The following is a 20,090-nucleotide window of genomic DNA, read 5'->3' as shown; positions in this document are numbered from 1 at the left end:
TCTTCACTTGTTCGTCCCTACAACGTTTTTTTTTCTCTGTTTGAAGATCCATTTGCAACCTACTACTATCTTATGATCTAAAGGCTATATAATAGTAATCCTAGTATAGTTCGTTTTGGGCCTTTTTGGATATTGGGTTGAATATGGGCCGTATTTGATTGAGAAAAAAAGACAAAAAGCCCATCTAACTTAAAAAGATCTGTTATGATGATGTGGCATACATCTATTGGTCCTCCGAAGTCCAAATTACAGACCCGATTCCGACCCGAATTCGTCTGTAAATTTGGGAAATTCTGATAAAGCCAGTGATGGAGTGCAATGGTTGGATTGGATAGTTGAGTTTCATGGCTGTTTTAAACCCGAATTGCAGCTTCTACTGCAGCTCTGCCTCGATACCCAACAATTCAACCTTAACCAACCACTTTCCTTGTTTATCTTTATCTCAATCTGTCATTGGTTGGTGCAGTAGAGGAATTTCTCTGAACTCTGCTCATTCTAGCTCAAGAACCTTTGCAAAGTTTGACAAGTTCCAAGGTGATGATCTTACACAAGACAGTCTTGACAAAGATGAGAATTTATCTTCTTTGCAAGCACAGGAAGAGGAGCAGGAGGAAGAGGAAGATGACAGGTTCAGTTTCTTATTTGTGAATCCTTCTTTTGTTTTAGTTTATCTGGGAGTTCCCTGTTTTTGTCTGGCCTCCATGGAAAGCTATGTAGCTTGAATTGTTTGTAATACTTGTTTATGGCTAGAATTTATTGCTATTATTAATTTGAAATACTCAATTAGAATCTTGAACAAAATCTATTTCAATGTATTTCATCATATGTGTGCGCTTCTGTACAATCAAAAGTACGCTTTCTGATAGATCTAAGGAAATCTGGTAAAGTGAAGTGACTGGCAGTATTTCAAAAGCTTTAACTTTTTGCTGTTTGGTCGCATATTGTTATTGGATAAATGGAAGGAATCCCACTGATGGCATTTAGTTTGTGATTCAGTTGCTTGCCTTCTGACTTGGAGGGTGCAGTCCGGCAGTCTGGTCAAGCAAGTGCCTTGTTCGTGTCTTCAGGAGGAATGAGAGCCATAGTATGTGCTAAAAACAAAATGTAATCTTATTGTTAGGAGTTGGAATTAATTAATGCCTCTCTCATACAGCCATGAGCCATGTCTATTGAGTTGTTAGTCTTACTCTTCAGCAGTCGTTTTCAGAAGCCTTAAAGAGGATTGTATTGAGAAACGAGCATTAATCAGCATGAAATCGAATGTTGTCTAAGTTAAATCCCTCTATTTTAGTGCACCTACTTTTAGTACTGACTTGACAGTAGTTCATTCTCGTTATCCTTGTTTCAACGAAGTAGTTTTGGTATTCAGTTTTTACATGTCAGGTTAAGATAACAGTTTCATCAGTTTGAGATTCAGCTTTATTCTATATTATGCTTCATCTCATCAAGAGTCTGAGCTATGTTTGCAAGTTATTAATGGTTGTTGTTTCTTGTGCTTTAAATTCTATTATTCGGTTGGTTTTTACTTATCTTAAGTACTTAGTTCATTATAGTTCGTTTGATTATTTTATTTTCTCACAGGTTGAACTCTTAGTACCACAATTACAATTTCTTGATGATGAAGGTGCACAAGCTGAGCTATGGGATCTATCAAAGGTTTTCTTGGATACCCTAATTGAAGGAACGGGATGTCAGGTTCATCAAATATCTCGTCTTAAACTTAGGATGTTCAATGAGAAACTCAGCTTGTAGACTGATACTGAACTTAATTGCTGACTTGTGAACTTTTCATATTTAGAGGGTTAAAGCCATATTTCCAGATGCTGGTGCTTCTGCACTATTAAAGTATCGGTGGAAAGATGCCTCCTTTGCATTTGCCAGGTAATCTCTTACTACATTTATAAAATTCTTAGAGCTATTCAGTGTCTTGGACTATTCTTTCCCAATCAGGCCTGGCAGTTTCCTGTATGTCATTTTTTACCCATGGAAGTCAATAGCATCATGAGTTCATGAGTATCCATTATATTTGTGCATCTGTCATATATTTAAGTAGGTTGACCAGTGTTACTTTACGACACCTTGTATTTTTTTAGGTCTCTTTATATGTTGTTGCTATTGCATTCTTTTATCTATTTCATTCAGCTTAAGTGATCGGAAGCCTGTTCAGAGTGAAGATGAAATTGTAGTTATGGTCGTTCCTGATTATCAGATGTTGGAGTATGTGAAGAGAATTGCATCTGAGCTCTCGGATGATCCGGTACTGAACTGATCTACATAATTCTATATTTAAAGGAATGTTCAATTCATGAATTAGTGGTTTAGTACTCAGTTTTTATGCTTTCTTGGTTTTGGAGGTTTATTATGTCAATGAAATACTAATTAGTACAAGCATATACTGTTTCTTTCCCCTCACTTATGTGGCATCTTTCATAAGCCCCAGAGCACACTATGCTTCCATACCTTCCCTTGCTTTCGGGAAATTTATTTTCCTCACAGATCCTCTGTTAAACTGCTAGCCAAGGCCTCTCCTCATGTGGAACCCACGTCTCGTCAGTGAGGATGTCGGGGTTGGAATTAATGTTCGGAACTTGAGACGTTACTTTTTGAGGTAAATGTTCTTTCATGTCTGCATTATGTTCCCCTTCTTATTGGCATGTTTGTTTTGCCTCCTGAAGTACACTTCGTTCCCTTTTCTGTCTTCAGGTTTTGTTGCTCTCGAGTTTTAATGACATTACTTGATTAGGAAAACAAACTTTTTAGCTGTGCAACTTTGCTGAGCTCATATGAATTTAGGCAAGTTCTGTGTGTTATATTGGCTTATGTTTTTACATCAGTATTTGCTTACTGTCCTCTTAGGCTTTTCTCTTGTTATTTTAGGTGCCTTCAATATCGTAACATATTATTGTTTTAATGAACATTCTTGGCCTTGCTGTACATGACCACGTAATTTCAGAAAGGCTCAGCCTTGTAATCCTTAATTCACTCCTCTTCCCACTTATGGCCAACGTTGTTGTTAATTATATATTTTTTCCTCACATTTTCATTGGCACATCCATCTTCTGTTAGGCACATTCTATAACCATGTTGAATTGGCTTCACAGAAATTACCGTGTTAAATGCATTATTACTATCTCTCTCCCCCCCCCCTCCCCCCTCCATCCTTCATCTTGCCACATCTAATTGTCTATGCAGGACTTTCACCACGGTTTACTCAATGAGACCCCTCCCATCTGGTGCTGTTTTTAGGTGTTATCCAGGGTAAGCGTTTCATTACATCACGTCAAATTTCAGTTACCCCTTTGGTATTTCATTATGGTGTACCTGCTATAGTTTGAATGCTCGTGTCACTTTGAGTTCAACTCTAATCTATGAGAAGCTGTACTTCGGCCAACAATAGATGCCAAGAAGATTATTCAAATCCAAAACAGTTGTAAATATTGTCATATGTAAGTTAGGCCGTGACCCTGAGTTAAACCAAGTAGATTTTCTGACCAAACTCGAGCTTTATCCATATTGTCGACTCATCATGTCCAAACAGCCACTTTGGGAGGTTGACGGCTCTCAAATTCCCCTATTACCAATTTGATGAGTTTCTCTTTTGTTGATCTAGTGATTATTTTCTGATAACTCTGTCATTCTCTCTATTTTGGTTACCTGCCAGCCTGTGGAAGGTGTTTTATGATGACAAGGCTAGGCCAAACAGATATTTGCTTGCCAAGGAACTCATCAGCCGTCCAGACTCTGAAGACCTTGAGGTTAGTTGCTGCTAATATCTTAAAATTTTGGCCAGGAGAAGTTAATGCATCGATATTGATTTGGATGACGGAGAAAAGAATTTATGATGGGATATCGATCTGGATGAACCCTTCCTGATTTCTACTTGGCTGGATATCGGACTAGGGAACGGAAGGAAACTATTGAATTTGGAAAAAAAAATAAAATATGTGAGCTAACTGGTTGTGATGTGATCTCACTGTTGCAGATGATATTTGGAAATGTAGCAGAGGAGGAGGGTCAGAACCCATCTTTGTTCAATAAAGCAGCAGGAATATTTTCTTCACTAAATCGATTTATGAGAGCCATTTCCAAGTAGTATTTTCCATAAACCATAAACTAGTTTCGAGTATCACGTACTGTTACTTTAAGCTCCCCCTCCCTTTTGTGTTATGTAATGTTGTAACTCAACGAGAATTCGTTTTGGTGCGATGTAGCACAGCAGAGGATGTAGGAATATGTCAGATTCCTCCTCCGTTTGTCGACAATGCTTCTCTTTTTTGTTTCAAAACCATCAATCCAGTCTCATGCATTGCTTTGTGCTATGTTCAGTAGATAATGGGATTCCTCAGCAAAGCATCACTCAGGGGTTGGATTCAGTATCAATGGGAACCTCTCTTTTCTTTCCCTATCATTGAGTCATTTAGGCTTTGCAATCCTTCTGCCAAAACAACACTTGAAGTGATACTGACTTTAAAGATCCTCAATTAAGGTTTGTTTCCACTTTCTTTCAACCAAAGAACAGTGCTTGTTGGCTATACATTGAGCTTGGCGAGTGAAGTAGATTCCAAGCGTCATAGAAGAAGTCACTTAAAAGAAAATGCAAACCAATCTACATGTTGACTTGGGTTGTTTCTCTGGTTTCTGGAGCCTAGCTTTAACTGTTAGAAGATGTATAAATGATAGAAAATGCCCCAACAACTTTTAGGGGTGAACGATAAAGTAACTAGTCTTAACATGGTATTGGAACAGGAGGTCTTGGATTTAAGCCTTAACTTCCGTAATTTAAACCTCCAAATTGTTGTTGATCCAAGTGAGTGTCTTGTGTGAGAGTAGCTCACATGTTGGGCCTCGTTTGTTGTGCACGTATTGGGTCGTCCGATTGATCAACCCACACATGAGAAATGTTAGAAGATGCGTAAATGATGTGAAATGCCTCAACCCAATAAATTAAGGTTGAACGGCTAAGTAACTTATCTTAACATTAACTATACGGAAATAAAGCAAGTTTGCTTCTTGAATGTGTTCAAGATGCTGCAATAGTGATAGAACATTTAAGACAAACCATAATTGTACGACATCCGCCTGTTTGGTGGAGCGTTGTGGAAAATGAGCCCGTGAGAAGCGCCGCTCCATCAAATGAGGATGATTCGCAAACGGAACCGCTGGCAAATTACAGAGAAGAAGCTCTTGATAGGAGATTCTTCACGAACATTTTTTTTTCAAAAAGAACATGGTACCCACATGGTCCCCACTTGACGTGGGACCCATACAACCATGATAATTTTTTTGTTTCTTTCAAAAATTAATGTGGACGTACTGTTTGTAATAATAGTTCATATTTACTAGAATAATTATTTTATAAACATTTGTAATTTTATTAACTATTAAGAATTTCAGATAATGATTTTAATTTTAATTTTAAAAAATATTTATAATTTAAAATTAAAATTAAATTTAAAATGATACTTAAAATTAACTTTAATAATAGATTATATTTATTAGATTACATTTAATTATAAAAAATCATAAAATGTAATATTATAAAATTTAAGAAATACTTTAATTCAACAGCTTTTCTGTTAGTGTCAACTTTGAGTTCGCCAAACACCTCACCGCATATTACACAGCTTCAAGCTTAGTTTTTTTTTTTTTTCTACAGCTTTTCCGCTAGCATTGAAAATCAATTTTTCCCCTCTACCAAACGAACCCATCATTGGGTAGCAACAACTAGAGCAGAATTTGGTTTTGAAAGCGTTACTTAATTTAAAAGCTGTGGAAAAAAAGCTATAATAAAACCTGTGTAATATGTTATAAAGGTAGTTTGAAGCCCCACTGATGCAGCGTGACCAGAGTGCTCTTCTTGGATTGGACGCTGAAGGCAGATTTCCCTTCCTCGAGGAAGGCCAACAATTTATTGAATTTCCTTTATTTCTTTTATTTAATTACAGTTTCCTTAAATTTAATTAGGTCTTACTTAGGCTTTTGCTTTCACTATTTAAGGTTGTAAACTCTCATTAGAGAGCAGCTTTTGTTGAAATATGATGAAAATTAGATGTTCTTCTCTAACCCTACTTATCATTTAGTTCTTGGTGGATTGAACCAGTAGAAGCTATGTCACAATCATGAAGTTCCCTTAGTTCGCATTGCGCACTCTATCAGTTGGCATCAGAGTTCTGCACGTTCCAAGTCATGTTGTCAAAAAGATAAGATGTTGGAAAGCACACGAGTTTGGAGGAGGTGTATGCAAGAGAGGTTGCGAGTCTGTATCAACAAGTCGAGCAGGTCAGGGAACAAAATATGGAAACGTTTGTGATATAGATGGATCTGATAATGCAACGACTTGATGCGAAATAATTGGAGGAGATAGGTGTTGATAACTATCAATCCCAATTTTTGATGAGTATCCAAATGAAGACGATCTATTGCTCCAAGAGAAGATCAAAGAAGAAATAATTGGAGGAGAAATCAAACATTATTCAACTAGCAAATTCTGACATTATGGTGCTTGTTGAATTCGTTGATTTCTTCATTCTAGACTGCTTTAACAAAATAAAGAATTATTTTATATCTTTGATAATTGAAGTTGAGGGTTCAAGGTGTCATGGGTTAGTGGTTCATTCTTTACTGTGATGAGGATGATCAAGAAGTCAATATTTTTACTAATACAACTCTTTTAAAACTCAAGGGCGAGTTTTCTCCAACAAGGGGAGACTGATGTAGCACTACCAGAGTGCTCTCTTTGGATTTGACGCTGAAGGCAGATTGCCCTTTCTCTAGGAAGGTCATAGCCCTTCACTATTTAATTTAATTAGGTCTTACTTAGGGTTTTTCTTTCACCATTTAAGGTTGTGAACTCTCACCAGAGAGTAATTTTTGTTCAAATATGATGAAAATCGTATATTCTTCTCTAACCCTACTTTTCGTTCAATTTTTGGTGGATTGAACCAATAGAAACTATGTTACAATCGTGAATTTCCCTTAGTTCACATCAAGCACTCCATCACCCATAATGTATCAACAAAGCATTGGAGGGTATCAACAAAGCATTGGAGGGTATCAACAAAGCATTGGAGGGTATGAGAGTCTTACCTGCCAAGTAACTCCTCTAGAATAATTCTTTGTGATGGTGTTACATAATGAACACATCTTCTTGGGCACTGACCAACTACAATATGAACATCCTAATCTTTACCATGCCTTGATGATATGAAACTTAAGCGCTGAGATATATAACATGTCTTCACGCAAAAGCTTAAATTTGTATTCGATATTTAAATTAAAGAGTATACTCCTTAAACTATCTGATGACGTCCAAAACTAGTTTGGTCTTGGAGAAGTATTAGGTGGCCGGACTGACATCAAGAAACGTCTCCTTGGATATGCTAAGATGACATACACAGGAGGAAACGTGAGTTAAGAGGGGCCCTGAGTTTGTTCTCGGGGGACCTCTCTTACACTCAAGTCAGTTTGAGATGCTATGAAATTACTTTATTGAAGTTTTCTTGTGTGATCATTTCCTTAAATCATATAATGTTTTCTCCAGCTAGCTTGTAATATAATTAAATTTTCCTTTCAATTAAGATGTTGTAAGTGGGGAGTACTCATGGTCGGAGCGCTCTCTCTCAAGTAGCAACTAAGAGTGCAATGTTTGAAATTATTCACCTGGAGGTGAAGGTCCTTTTTTTATGGGTTGGAGAGAGAATTTTGATAGAAGAAGATCTCTTCCTTCTTCATTTTTAGGCGGGTTTAAAGAGGGTGAATCTCTTCTTGATTCCTTTTCTAATTGGAGTAGCTATCTTTTAGGACTATTGATTCCCCTTGGTGTTTGATCATATGGGGTTTCCGAGGTGAGGCTACTAGATTTTCCTAAGGTGGCATCATGGTCTTGTCGAGATGCTCTTTACTCCATCAATACCTTGATCGATCACCCTTCAGACGCACCATATGGCGGCTCCTCGGGTATTGGCCTGGCACCTTGATTGTGCCTTGGTCAATATCTTAGAGGGGAAGGTGTTCGACACCTAGGCAGTACCATGCTCACCGCCTCAGCTTGTCACCATGGCTTATCATCTTGGAACATAAGCTTGTCGCCTCTGTTTATCCCCCGGCTTGGCACCTTGGCTTGTTATGTCGGTTTATCGCCTCGGCTTGTCACCTTGCCTTGTCACCTTGACAATGTAGTGCCACATGTTGACATATCATTGGGAATATTGTTGGTATCATCAATATCAATCTTCCAAACCGTCACTCATAGATGCGTTCTATATCAAGAGAAAAAAAATTCTATAAAGACACTCAGTGGTGAATAACAAAAAATGCCCTTTGGAAAGAAAAAAAACAACCTTGTGAAGTTTCAAAAAGTTCCAACGATGAGAAAATCCTATGTGGCATCCCACTTGAACATACTTAAAATAAAAAAATAAAAAACACATGTGGCATCATAAGTGGACTATCCTATATGAAATACACTCCTATGTGGAATAAAAGCTTTTTTTTTTTCTTTCTTCTTCATTGTTTTTCTGGTTTCCTCCTTACGTAGGGGAAGCTCCACCAAAAGCAAGAAAAACCTTGAGACGAAGCTGAATCGAAAAAAGAAGAAATCAAGCTCAAGTTTGAGAAAATAATGAAATCAATTTCAGATTTCATTCAATTAGTTGCTAAGTGAGGATTAGATTGTGAAGCGAGGAAGAAATCGACCTAGGGCTGCTTTGAGTTACAGCTACCGCTGCTGCTGGCTTTCAAGCTGGAACTTGAAGAGAGTCATAGTTTTGATATTGGGAAACCAACAACTGACATGGGTTGATATTGATCGACTCTTGAATAGATTCTGACGTAGAGGAAGGTGAATGAATCCTCTTGAACAAATTCTGAATCTGATTAATTTGAATTTGAGATAGGTTGATTTGAGGAAGGTGAATGAATCCTCTGGAACCGGAGGTCATGTAGAGCAAGAGAGGCAGATTCAACAAGGAATGAAAATCTCCAACAGTGATGGACTCGCTGCTAGGGCTAGGAGATCCAGATTCAATCCAATTGCAACGAATGATGAGCAGCGATGGGGATAGATTGTGGGTTGATGATTTAGGGTTTTGTCTTAGATGGCACACTCTGATTTTAGAGATAAAAAGTGTGACACTTGAATAGTTTAAGAACATATTGTCGCAACCGGGGTCACGACGCAGTCCGACGTTTGAAAGGATGAAAAATGTTTAGAGTCGCCACCAATTGATTTAAGGTGCAATTGGACACCGTAAAAACCTGCGAACCAGAGAAAAGGGTACGGGGATCGATTGAGTGTAGGGAAGGTGTTAGGCACCCCACGACTCCCGTTCGAAAACGGTTACCCGGATTAATCTAATGGCTATCTTATGGAAACTTGCTCTTTGCAAGATATAATTATTTTGAGAAAAAGGTTGGTATGAAAAATACTATCAACTCATGATAGCTTTGGAAAAAGGGTTTGAAATAACACTTATCAACTTATGATAGTGTTTGAAAAAAACTTGGAATATTACTATCAATTTATGATAGTTTTTATTTGGAGACACACTACCAACTTTTGGTAGGTTTAATTTTAAACACCAACTTATGGTGTTAATGATAAAATACCCTACCAACTTTTGGTAGGTTTAATTTTGAACACTAACTTATGGTGTAAATGATAAAATGCCCTACCAACTTTTGGTAGGTTTAATTTTGAACACCAACTTATGGTGTAAATGATAAAATGCCCTACCAACTTTTGATAGATTTAATTTTAAATACCAACTTATGATGTAAATGATAAAATACCCTACCAACTTTTGGTAGGTTTAATTTTAAATACCAACTTATGATATAAATGATTATTTGGAAAAAATGTCATTTGCCAATTTAATCCATTATTGCCAACTTATGGCAAATTCATAAATGAAATCAAATATGGTCCATAATCCAGATAAATGAAATCAACTTATGATTTCCTTAATTGAAATGACAACATATCAAAGAATCAAGATTTGCACAAAACAGATTTTCAAACCACACACTGCGCACAGATTTTTCAACTCTGATTTCACCTATCAAATGAGGTCGAAATGCAACGAAATTTTATATACAATGTCACAACACCTCAATAAACACTATATCAAAATTTCAGAGCAAAATTCAAAGTTTAAGGCAGTCTGCTAATCTCGGACAGATTAGGGTCTTGAAAATCCTGCAGTTTGAAGTCCTTGATTGTAGAGGCTCGCATTGGAGAAGATTGTTGTAGCAAAAAAAAAAAATAACAGGAAAGCTTGATGATTGATGAACTTGATGGCAAGAAGTTTCTCCCCTTTTCTTTCTCTCTTTTTCTTTTTCTCCCCCCTAGCTCTCTATTTTTGCTCTCTTCCCTTAGCTCTCTCCCCTAGCTCTCTATCTTGCTCTCCTCCCTTAGCTCTCTCCCCTAGCTCTCTATTTTGCTCTCCTCCCTTAGCTCTCTCCCCTAGCTCTCTATTTTGCTCTCCTATTTATAGGAAATTAGGAGCTACCCATCCATTGAATGACCAACCATGGCAACCTAAGTGGAGTCACCACCATTGAATAACCAATTTGCACTAAGTAAGTGGATTCACCACCATTGAATGTAAATGGAGTCACCACCATTGAATTTGCACTAAAATGATGGATTCACCACCATTGAATGTAAATGGAGTCACCACCATTGAATTTAAGTGGAGTTGCACATCAATTTGCACTAAAATGATGGTGATGCATGGAATGATGTCAAGAGAGATATACATATATGTGTATATATGTATAGGTGGAAATAGTAATGGGTTTGACAAATCATGTGGTGGGCTTTCAAATGATAATCAAGACATTGGTCAAGATGGTAGTGGACACAAGCAAATTAGCTTTTCATGAAATGGGCCAACAAATGTTGAACATAGGTTGGTATGAATTGGGCTAAGATATGAGTATTTGTGGGCTTAAGAATCCAAGAAAGAGAATATTTATGGGCTTATAGGTACAACAAATGTGTTTTTTTGCATTTTTGTGTTTTTTCTCATTTTTGTATTTTTTTGTATTTTAGCCGGACGAAAATCGGGTACTACACATATCATTGAAGTTATTCAAAGTTTACCACATAGGACTTCTTCAATATGCCATATAGGTGTCACACATGACTTTTCTAGTCACTTTCTCACTTAAGGGATGAAAGAGATACTTTCCTATAGTTGAGACACAACATTGAAGACAAAAGTTTGAGGAGAAAAATGAAACCACAACATTGAAGAAAAAAGTTTGAGGAGAAAAATGAAACCTCGTGTATAATTGAAGGAGGAAAAGTTACATTTTGCTGAAGTTGTTGTTGTAAATATAAAAAGTAGTTGTAGAAAGTAACACAAGATGCAAAGAAGCAGTCTCACAATAATTTTATTGATCACAATAAATCGAGTGCAAAATAATGAAATAAACAAAACACAGAAACATATCCTGGTGTCTAATTGTGCAAGGTGAGGTATGGGGAAACTTGAATCTCTTTAAGGCGATATCTCCTACCTATTATGGTGCTTAGCAGGTTACTGAGCTTTACCTCCCAAGATACAACACCTTAAACCTAATTGGGCATAGCACTACGTGGATACATGCCCCTATCATACACCCTTGAACTCAATAGCATTCAATAACAAAACAGATGAAAAATAAAAATTTTGGAGTGATAGAAATTTTTCGTGATTTATGCAAGTCGTCCATCATGTGAGTTATACAGATGTGGCGCAACTCATAGATAGAATCGAGCTAGAACACTTTTCTAACCTCTAGTTTGACATAGTTTAGAATTATGTGTCTTAATAAGATATTAGAATTCAATCTGAGAAGAAATTCAACCTCTTAGTGAGATAAGAGTTTAAAATTTAATCACCTAATCAATTATAATAAATTAGAACTCTAATCAAACTTTGACAAAAAAATATATTAATATTTTATTTATCTCGAACCCCGACTCGTGTCTGAGAATGGCTTGGCCCACCAACTCGACTAGATGGACGGCAGTGGTGGCGAGTGCGTTTGTGATGGTTTGGCCCAATGGCCTATGGTGTGGAAAATCTCTATACTACAAAAGTTTGGGTGCTCTTGGACCCAAATTAATAGTCCAACACTCCCTATTATAAAATAGCAATCTTGTTGCTAATTTTCCAATGTGAAACCTTTGCAACACACACAAAACACACATCTCTTGTGGGTATATTGAGTCATTCACACAATGATTTTCCTAACATAATTACTATTGCATTCCCCCAATAGAAGAGAATGCAAATGCATGAGTTGCTCTTGTAATTCATGGATATGGGCCCTCTAAAATATGATTTAGAAAGACATGTGACTGTCAAAAAAAGCATACCACGACACGATGACATGAAGAACCCCTTTGTCAACGCTTTGTTGGAAATTCAAACTCAAACACATTATTAGTATTTTAGATAAATATATTGAATAAGGAACCCCTTTGTCAACTCTTTATTGGATGATGCATAAATGAATATAAACAATCCTTTGTCAAAAAAATTCTTAGTATTTTAGATCAATATATTTAGTAAAGAACCTTTTGTTAACTTCTTATCTGATGATGCACAAATGAAGACAAACAAAATTAAAAAAAAAATTGACACTTGAGCTGCTTGTGAGATTCGATGAATTTGGGTGCTATAACAAACAAAAACACAATGACAACCAAGCTAGCAAGCCTTTTACATAACGTGTGTAAACTACTATATATATATATATATATATATATATATAGTATTTTTTTTTTCCAAATTCCAGGGTGCCCACCCTTGCCCCAATGTGCCTCTGCCTCTTGCCATGCAACCCAATAAATTAACTTGTTAGGTTGAGGTTTTTTTTTACATTTTTTTATATATATTCTAACAGAATCTATTATACAGTGATAAATGCTGGTGAACTGTGAACTTATGGGTACTTTTTATCACCCAACTTCAAAGAACTAATCATAATGTGCATTATTGTCTAATTGTGGGGGTCACAAAACTCTGTTCGGTTTGAATGACCGAATTTCTCCAACCTGGATTGAATTAAGTTTGAACATTAGTTATATATTCGAAATCTGGGTCCAAACACAAAATTTTTGTCTGGTTTTAAATCTGATCCGGGTCTAAACACATAAATATTATCCGGTTTACATGTCCGAACCCTGACCTGAATTAGATTATATTCCGGATTTAAATCAATTTGGGTTTGATCAATTAAATACGTCTGAAATCTAATCCGGATTAGGATCTGAATATATAAATATTTTATAAACACGTGATATTTTCTGACTCGAAACCCATTTTTTACCACTCCTACCTAGTTGCAAAGCCATAATACACATCCCCCGGTTTGGTAACGTGGTACATTAAAAAAATAAGAAAAAAGAACCCCCTGTTTGGTAACGTAGTACATAAAAAATAAAAAAAATTGTTGAGAAGATAGATACATGAGGCATGAATTATGGTTTTGGTTACTTAGTCAATTCTGTCCTTGTGTATAGACTAATAAGTAATAATTTTATAATTTTATTTTTTAAGGCTACAAGTTTATTGATAAAAGTAAAATTACAATACAGCAATAGAACTATGAAAACAAAAACCTCAAAGACAAATTGGAGTTTCAAATCTAACCCAAACCCAAAAACAAAAATAAATTGAAAATACATCTCACAAAGAGTGCGGCCCTTTCGGACTTGAAGATGCTAGTTGGATAAAATCCAACGAGTTGAGAACTAATACAAATAAACTTGGGTTGGATTGGAGAATACTGCTTCAAATAAGGAATGACCAGACATATGTCGAGATGTACCCATATAGACGAAATAAAATGAAAAACTCTAGTCGAAATCTCAGCTCCACCAACCAGCAGCACAAACAGTAGTAATAGATCTCGACAAGGAGAAAACCCTCCAAAACAACATATTTGAAGAAGAAACAAACCCAAATCAGAAAAACTCCTATAAATAACTCTTCAAACGATCAAAATAGAATATCACACCAATTGATCTAATAGATCCAAGACAAATCTTCACAAAACATGTTACCAATCGACCAAGATCCATACAAATTAATCATAGCGAAATAATATTATAATTTGAATGGAGAGTAAGTGTGGCTTGTCCAAATGCTCCCTCTGTGGATGGCGAATATCAGCTTGGAATCATAGTTTAAAATAGAAATTACAAAAACATTATTATACAAAAGTCTCTTATTCTACTAAATAAAAATAAATGGCCACTTAAATAGTCATATAAGGAGATTTGGTGGGTTGTACATGTACTTACCAAAAAATAAATAAATTGGCGAGTCTTGTCGATTTGCTAGCTATGGACAAGCGAATAATCCTGTTGGAATCATTTTCCAACCTCTATAAACAACAACAAAAAAAACCCAGTACTTGACAAGAGACTTGAGACTTGAAATTTGAAAACCACAATTTTGGGGGGTGGCGACCATCATGGAGAGCAGTAACAGTATAGAAGGAGTGTTTATGGCATGGATTCTTGTGGGTTTGCCAGTATTGGTGGGGATGTTGTGGTGGTGGAACGAGCTTTGGTATGTGCTGCCTCTTATGCTTCGACGACCTTCCAGTGGCCGCGCAAAGCTCCCACCGGGAAACATGGGTTTGCCTTTTCTTGGAGAGATGTTAACTTTTCTATGGTACTTCAAGATTCTTGGTCGACCCGATGAGTTCATCGATTCAAAGCGACGCAAGTAAGAATAACAACTCTTGCTCACTCCTTTTCTTTTTCTTTCTAAAAAAACATGTCAAGTACTATATCTCTCATTGGATCGCAATAACCTAACTCACTGGTATATCTCTCACACAAGTGACGGGTTTTCTGGCCTAAGGACAATGACGATAGCCCATAAAAAACAAATATTAATTGGTGTTTTGCCGCAAATTTTGTGATCAGGTATGGTGATGGAGCGGGGATGTATAGGACCCACCTCTTCGGATCACCGTCCATCATAGCATGCTTTCCACCAGTCAACAAATTTGTACTTAAATCAGATGATTTGTTTCAAATGGAATGGCCTAACCCTGATATTATCGGTCGTAGCTCTCTCGGTGTAGTTCGTGGAAAAGCTCATGCCAGGGTCAGAAACTACGTGCTAAACTCTGTCAATCGGCCTAAGACACTACAACATATTGCTCAACAATTGCAGCCAAAGATGGTAGCAGCTTTACAATCATGGTCTCAGAAGGGTAAAGTCATCGCAAGTGATGAAATCAAGAAGGTCAATCAACAAATTTTCTTTTCTTCACATGCATATACATATACATATATATATATATATATATATATATGGCTCATACATATATTATGATATATTACAGATGACATTCGAAAACATTGGGAAATTGTTTGTAAGCATGGAACCAGGACCTCTTCTTGATTCCATGAATAAATTGTTTCAAGGGATGGTGAAAGGGATAAGAGCTCAACCACTTAATTTTCCTGGAACTGCTTCTCATTATGCAACTAAGGTAAACTTATTAACACCACCTAACGAGTTAACATATTTGGAAAAGCAGCGAAAATGTCTCAAGTTCGACTTGATTTGTTTTACAGTGTAAGAGGAAACTTGACGAGATTTTCTTGGAAGAGCTGAAGAAGAAGAAGGAGAAGAGACAAATAAACGGAGCGGAAAAGACCAATGATTTAATGGATGGATTGATGGAAATAAAAGATGAACAAGGTAACCAATTGAGTGATACAGAGGTAATAGAAAACAGTATGGGTCTTGTTATTGGTGGATATGAATCCACTTCCCTCGCAACAATGTGGGTTGTTTATTGCCTTGCCAAGTACCCTAATGTCCTACAAAAGTTACGGGTACGTATGCATACATACATACATTGGAAAATTTGTTATTTGATAATGTCTCAAGTATCTAGAATTTATATTCTAGGAGGAAAATATGGCTATGAAAAAGAACAAACCTGAGGATTTCATTACAAGTGAAGATGTCTCGAAACTGAAATACACAAACAAGGTATGTCAGCATATATATTCTTATAGTTACCATAAATGTCTTTGAATCAAATTTTTATGGACTAAAGTACATACATTTCAACAGGTTGTGGAAGAATCACTAAGAATGGCCAACACTGTAGCATTTGTTTTTCGATCAGTTGCCAAAGAAACTGAATTTGAAGGTATGATTAAATTATATGCTCTGTACTCTGAAGGAGGAATAATATTTGCCAACCATAGTTGATCTTCACATTGGGTTATGTGTATATATATAACTTGTATAGGTTACAGAATACCAAAGGACTGGAAAGTTCTTGTATGGCTCCGTTACCTCCATACGAACTCAGAATATTTCGATGATCCTCTATGCTTTAATCCAGATAGATGGGATGTAAGTATGAATTATCAAAATCATTACTACCAACATAGATACAGACAGTAACAAATATCATATGTACGTTTTAGCTAATGATCAAGTGCAATTTTGAGGTTTATTAGGAACCAGCAAAGGCAGGGACATTCCAGGTATTCGGACTAGGACCTAGACTCTGCCCCGGAAACACACTTGCTCGAATGTCAATCGCGGTTTTCCTTCATCATCTTTCGATCGGATACAAGTACATAAACCAACTTAATTGTCTTTAGTAATATTAAACTAATTGTGTTAATAATACAAGCACTAATTTGATCTCACTATTGACGTACTTCAACAAATTTCAGGTGGGAACTAGTCAATCCTGATGCAGGCGTGACTTATCTACCACATCCAAAACCAGCTGATGGAGTGGAGATTGCAATCTCCAAAATCTGACAAATGTTTGTGTTATAATTCCACTTTCATATACTTAATTTCACTAAAAGGCCATATTAAAACTATGACATATGGTGTTTTTTAGGGTCTTTTGCAATTATCCTCTAATGTCCATTTTGTAATTTATCAATCTCAGTTCTCTTTCTATGCTTCTTAGTTCTTGCATCATCTTCTTTAGAAAGTGCACAAAATTGCCGCAACTTTTTTGGCAAGAAAAGGTAGATTTGCCACCATATCCATGGCTTCCACCCCAAGTAAATAAACTTCGCAAGAAAAGGTAGATATCAATTGTTGTAAATAAATTTCGCAAACAACACACAAACAATAGAGCAATAAACAGAACAATCGAAAGAGAGAGAAGAAGAACACAAGAGTTACATGGTTCAGTAAATATGCCTACGTCCACGGAGTCTTTGGCTATTTTTATTATGAGAAATTCAGTAGTATAATTGAGCTAAGGTTTCCTCATTTTATAACAAGTTACATGAATACCCAAAAATACAATTATACCCCATACTAAAAATAACCAACATTCACCCCTTTTCTAGAGCTTTCAGGTATTAAGTAATTCTTCTAATATGAGCCACTTTATTTAACATTTAGACCTCTTAAATACTTTGAGATAATTTAGCTTTGTAGGCAACGGTGCCACCACGTAAAAGCTTCATTAGGAACTCTTGATCGCCCCTCATTGTACAAGTCCAATCTATGCCCCTCGTTGTACAAGTCCAATCTCTGAATCTTGTACATCAAGTAATCCAAAGTGCACAAGGAAGGCTCGATCACCATCATCCCAAAATTCCTCTCTTTTTGGACTCTCACATCTCAAATCCTTCTCTCTAGGATTCTCAAAGACTCTATCTCGCTCTCTAGAAAGTTGCACAAATCTTAACTCTTATAGGTTACATGAAAGATAAGAGAAGTAAACCCTAATTCAAACTCAAAACCTAATAGAATTCTGCTTCTAGAACTAAAAAATGTCAAGCTCATGGCTTCCTCGAGTGAGTCCAATCCTTCTTCGAGGAAGGGAAATCTGGTCTGAAGTGAAAATTCAACTTTGAGCCAAAAACTCAAAAAATCTCCAACTTGGATCAAAGTTGTGCATAACAAACAACAGAAAAACAAAGCAGTCTACCCTAAAATTGTCATTATTCTTTGTGAACATCCTTCTTCATGTTGTCTTCTGCAACAAAATTTCAAACTTTAGAGATTAACTCCGACCAAGTCCAAATGCTCTTTGAACTTGTTTGTCAGTTCCACAACATCAACCGATGTACTAAAAATCTTTCGACTAGTCTTACTTACTTTAATAATTCTGGAACATGGAATCCTCATATTCTCCATCTTAGTAAGTACTTCCGAAACTGTGCTTTTTACTGGAGGACGACCAACCTGTCTTTTTTGAGAATATTCTGCCACATACTAAATTGAAGTACCAACCTGCACTCTACCTGACTCTCTTATCCGAAGCTCGACTTGTTTTTGAGATCTCGAAATACATGTAGTACCTATTATACCATCTTGAAGAACATATAGAATGCCAATCTTCCTCCCCGTCATCACTGTCACTAATCCTGTACTCACTTTCAAAACTCCACCTTTCATGGAGAACCTATAGCCTTTGGAATCCAGACTGCTCAAAGACACCGAATTCTTTTTTAAAGCATGGACATGACAGACACCCGTCAACATCCTAAGAGCTCCGCCTTGCAATCATATCCGAACTAAGCCTATCCCAACAATTTTGCAGGACGTACATCTGCATTTGTCTTCCCACGATCTTTGAGCTTTGGGCATTCTAACTTGAAATGCCCAAACTGGTGATAATAATAACATTGAATATCTTTTATTGATTTTTCCCATCCTTGAGCCATTCTTGTTCTTACCTAACAAACCAACTGCCTGCACCACCATCCTCGACATTCAACTTGGTCTTTAACTCTTTCGAGTTCAAAGATGCCTTGACATCGACCAAGAATAGAATTTCATCCATATAATATGGATTTAGCAAAAGAATCATATGAGATTGGTAGCGAACATAAAATAATAAGAGCTTGGTCCTTCTCATCAACTTTGACGTCAATGTTCTCCATATCCATGATAATTCGATTAAAATTATCAAGATGTTGTTGTATAGACATACATGAGTCCATCTTAAGGGTATACAATTGTTGTTTCAGATACAACCGGTTTGTGAGAGATTTCGTCATATACAAGGTTTCTAGTTTATCCTATAGCCCTTTGGCTGTTTCTTCGTATGTGACCTCCCTGAGTATTACATCCGCAAGAGATAATTTAATCGCACTATGAGCCTTCTTATCCCTCTCTATTGTCGTCTCTTTGGATAATTTAGCTACCTCTTTTGCATCCAAAATCTTCGCCACGTTATTATTGCAAAAATGTGCGTATCTTGATACACCACAAACTAAAACCATTCTCTCTATCAAACTTTTTTATCTCGAATTTTGTAAGATCCATCGACCATTGCTCTAATACCAATTGTTGTGAACTAACAACAAATATAGAAAAATATGCGAAAACAAAAAAGACAAAGAAGACATGAGATTTAAGGAGATTTGGTACAACTTGTCTACATCCTTGAGTGAGGATTAACGAAGAATTCCACTAATATGAAAAAGATTACAAAAGAGATGAGTTCTTGAACTCAAGAATTAACCTAAAGTCTCTTTCTTTGGACTCTCACACCTCAAACCCTTCTCTTTAGGATTCTCAAAGACCCTATCTCACTCCCTAGAAAGTTGCACAAACCTTAACTCTTAGGTTACACAAAACATAAGAGAATGAAACTCTAATTCCTACTCAAAACCTAACAGAATTATGATTTTACAACTATAAAAGTCAGGCCTGTGGCTTCCTTAAGTGGACCCTCAAGCCTTCCTCGAGAAAGGGCAATGTGGTTTGAATTGAAAATTCAATTTTGAGCCAAAAACTCCACAATTGTTTTTGCCTAGATCGTTATGTTTAGAGGTGTCAAAGAGACATAAAAAACTGTTAAGAACAAGTTTTATCAACCCATTAGAATGGCCCCCACCTTTTTTCATATCATGATGATATTTCTTGACTTTGACACCCAAAAATCATAACCCTAATCAATAATTCAAAAGAAATATATATACAATTCAATAAATAAATCAAATTTTTGTGCACCCACTCCTCTCATCTGTATATGAATCTACACCCAAAGGCGTGGAGAGTATGCAGCAAAAATTAGAGTGTAATGAGTACTGAATGCAAGTTGAGGGTTTTGTAGTTGGCCCGGAA

The 20,090-nt window shown here is 36.4% G+C and overlaps 2 protein-coding genes across 3 annotated transcripts; both read left to right on the top strand.

Moving 5' to 3' along the window:
• Positions 1 to 307: 307 nt before the first annotated feature.
• On the top strand, positions 308 to 4,319 carry LOC119999545. The gene is made up of 9 exons (XM_038847166.1): positions 308 to 628; positions 997 to 1,084; positions 1,582 to 1,695; positions 1,799 to 1,881; positions 2,143 to 2,257; positions 2,517 to 2,608; positions 3,193 to 3,258; positions 3,662 to 3,755; positions 3,983 to 4,319. The coding sequence occupies exons 1-9, from the start codon at positions 345 to 347 to the stop codon at positions 4,091 to 4,093; spliced, it is 1,047 nt and encodes a 348-aa protein (XP_038703094.1). The 5' UTR covers positions 308 to 344; the 3' UTR covers positions 4,094 to 4,319.
• A 9,695-nt stretch (positions 4,320 to 14,014) lies between these two features.
• LOC119999884 (ent-kaurenoic acid oxidase 2-like) lies at positions 14,015 to 16,856 on the top strand. Of its 2 annotated transcripts, none has more exons than XM_038847675.1 (9): positions 14,015 to 14,729; positions 15,080 to 15,257; positions 15,358 to 15,507; positions 15,593 to 15,856; positions 15,933 to 16,016; positions 16,101 to 16,179; positions 16,282 to 16,388; positions 16,496 to 16,614; positions 16,718 to 16,856. In XM_038847675.1, exons 1-9 carry the CDS (start codon positions 14,473 to 14,475, stop codon positions 16,806 to 16,808), a joined length of 1,329 nt encoding a protein of 442 aa, XP_038703603.1. In that variant the 5' UTR covers positions 14,015 to 14,472; the 3' UTR covers positions 16,809 to 16,856. The 2 variants fall into 2 exon arrangements, with proteins under 2 accessions (XP_038703603.1, XP_038703602.1); XM_038847674.1 differs by having other exon boundaries at positions 14,021 to 14,729; positions 14,933 to 15,257.
• Positions 16,857 to 20,090: the final 3,234 nt, after the last annotated feature.

This window comes from Tripterygium wilfordii, chromosome 6 (assembly GCF_013401445.1).
Source record: "Tripterygium wilfordii isolate XIE 37 chromosome 6, ASM1340144v1, whole genome shotgun sequence".
NCBI classification, from domain to species: Eukaryota; Viridiplantae; Streptophyta; class Magnoliopsida; order Celastrales; family Celastraceae; genus Tripterygium; species Tripterygium wilfordii.
This window is presented reverse-complemented; position numbering and strand designations above follow the sequence as displayed.

Bases quoted from the DNA above. Each gene is read 5' to 3' on its own strand.
- LOC119999545 (XM_038847166.1), top strand. From the start codon at position 345: ATGGCTGTTTTAAACCCGAATTGCAGCTTCTACTGCAGCTCTGCCTCG. The intron at 1,882-2,142 runs GTAATCTCTTAC...TATTTCATTCAG, and splicing joins GCCTCCTTTGCATTTGCCAG to CTTAAGTGATCGGAAGCCTG. The intron at 3,259-3,661 runs GTAAGCGTTTCA...GTTACCTGCCAG, and splicing joins GTTTTTAGGTGTTATCCAGG to CCTGTGGAAGGTGTTTTATG.
- LOC119999884 (XM_038847674.1), top strand. From the start codon at position 14,473: ATGGAGAGCAGTAACAGTATAGAAGGAGTGTTTATGGCATGGATTCTT. The intron at 14,730-14,932 runs GTAAGAATAACA...TTTTGTGATCAG, and splicing joins ATCGATTCAAAGCGACGCAA to GTATGGTGATGGAGCGGGGA. The intron at 16,615-16,717 runs GTACATAAACCA...AACAAATTTCAG, and splicing joins CATCTTTCGATCGGATACAA to GTGGGAACTAGTCAATCCTG.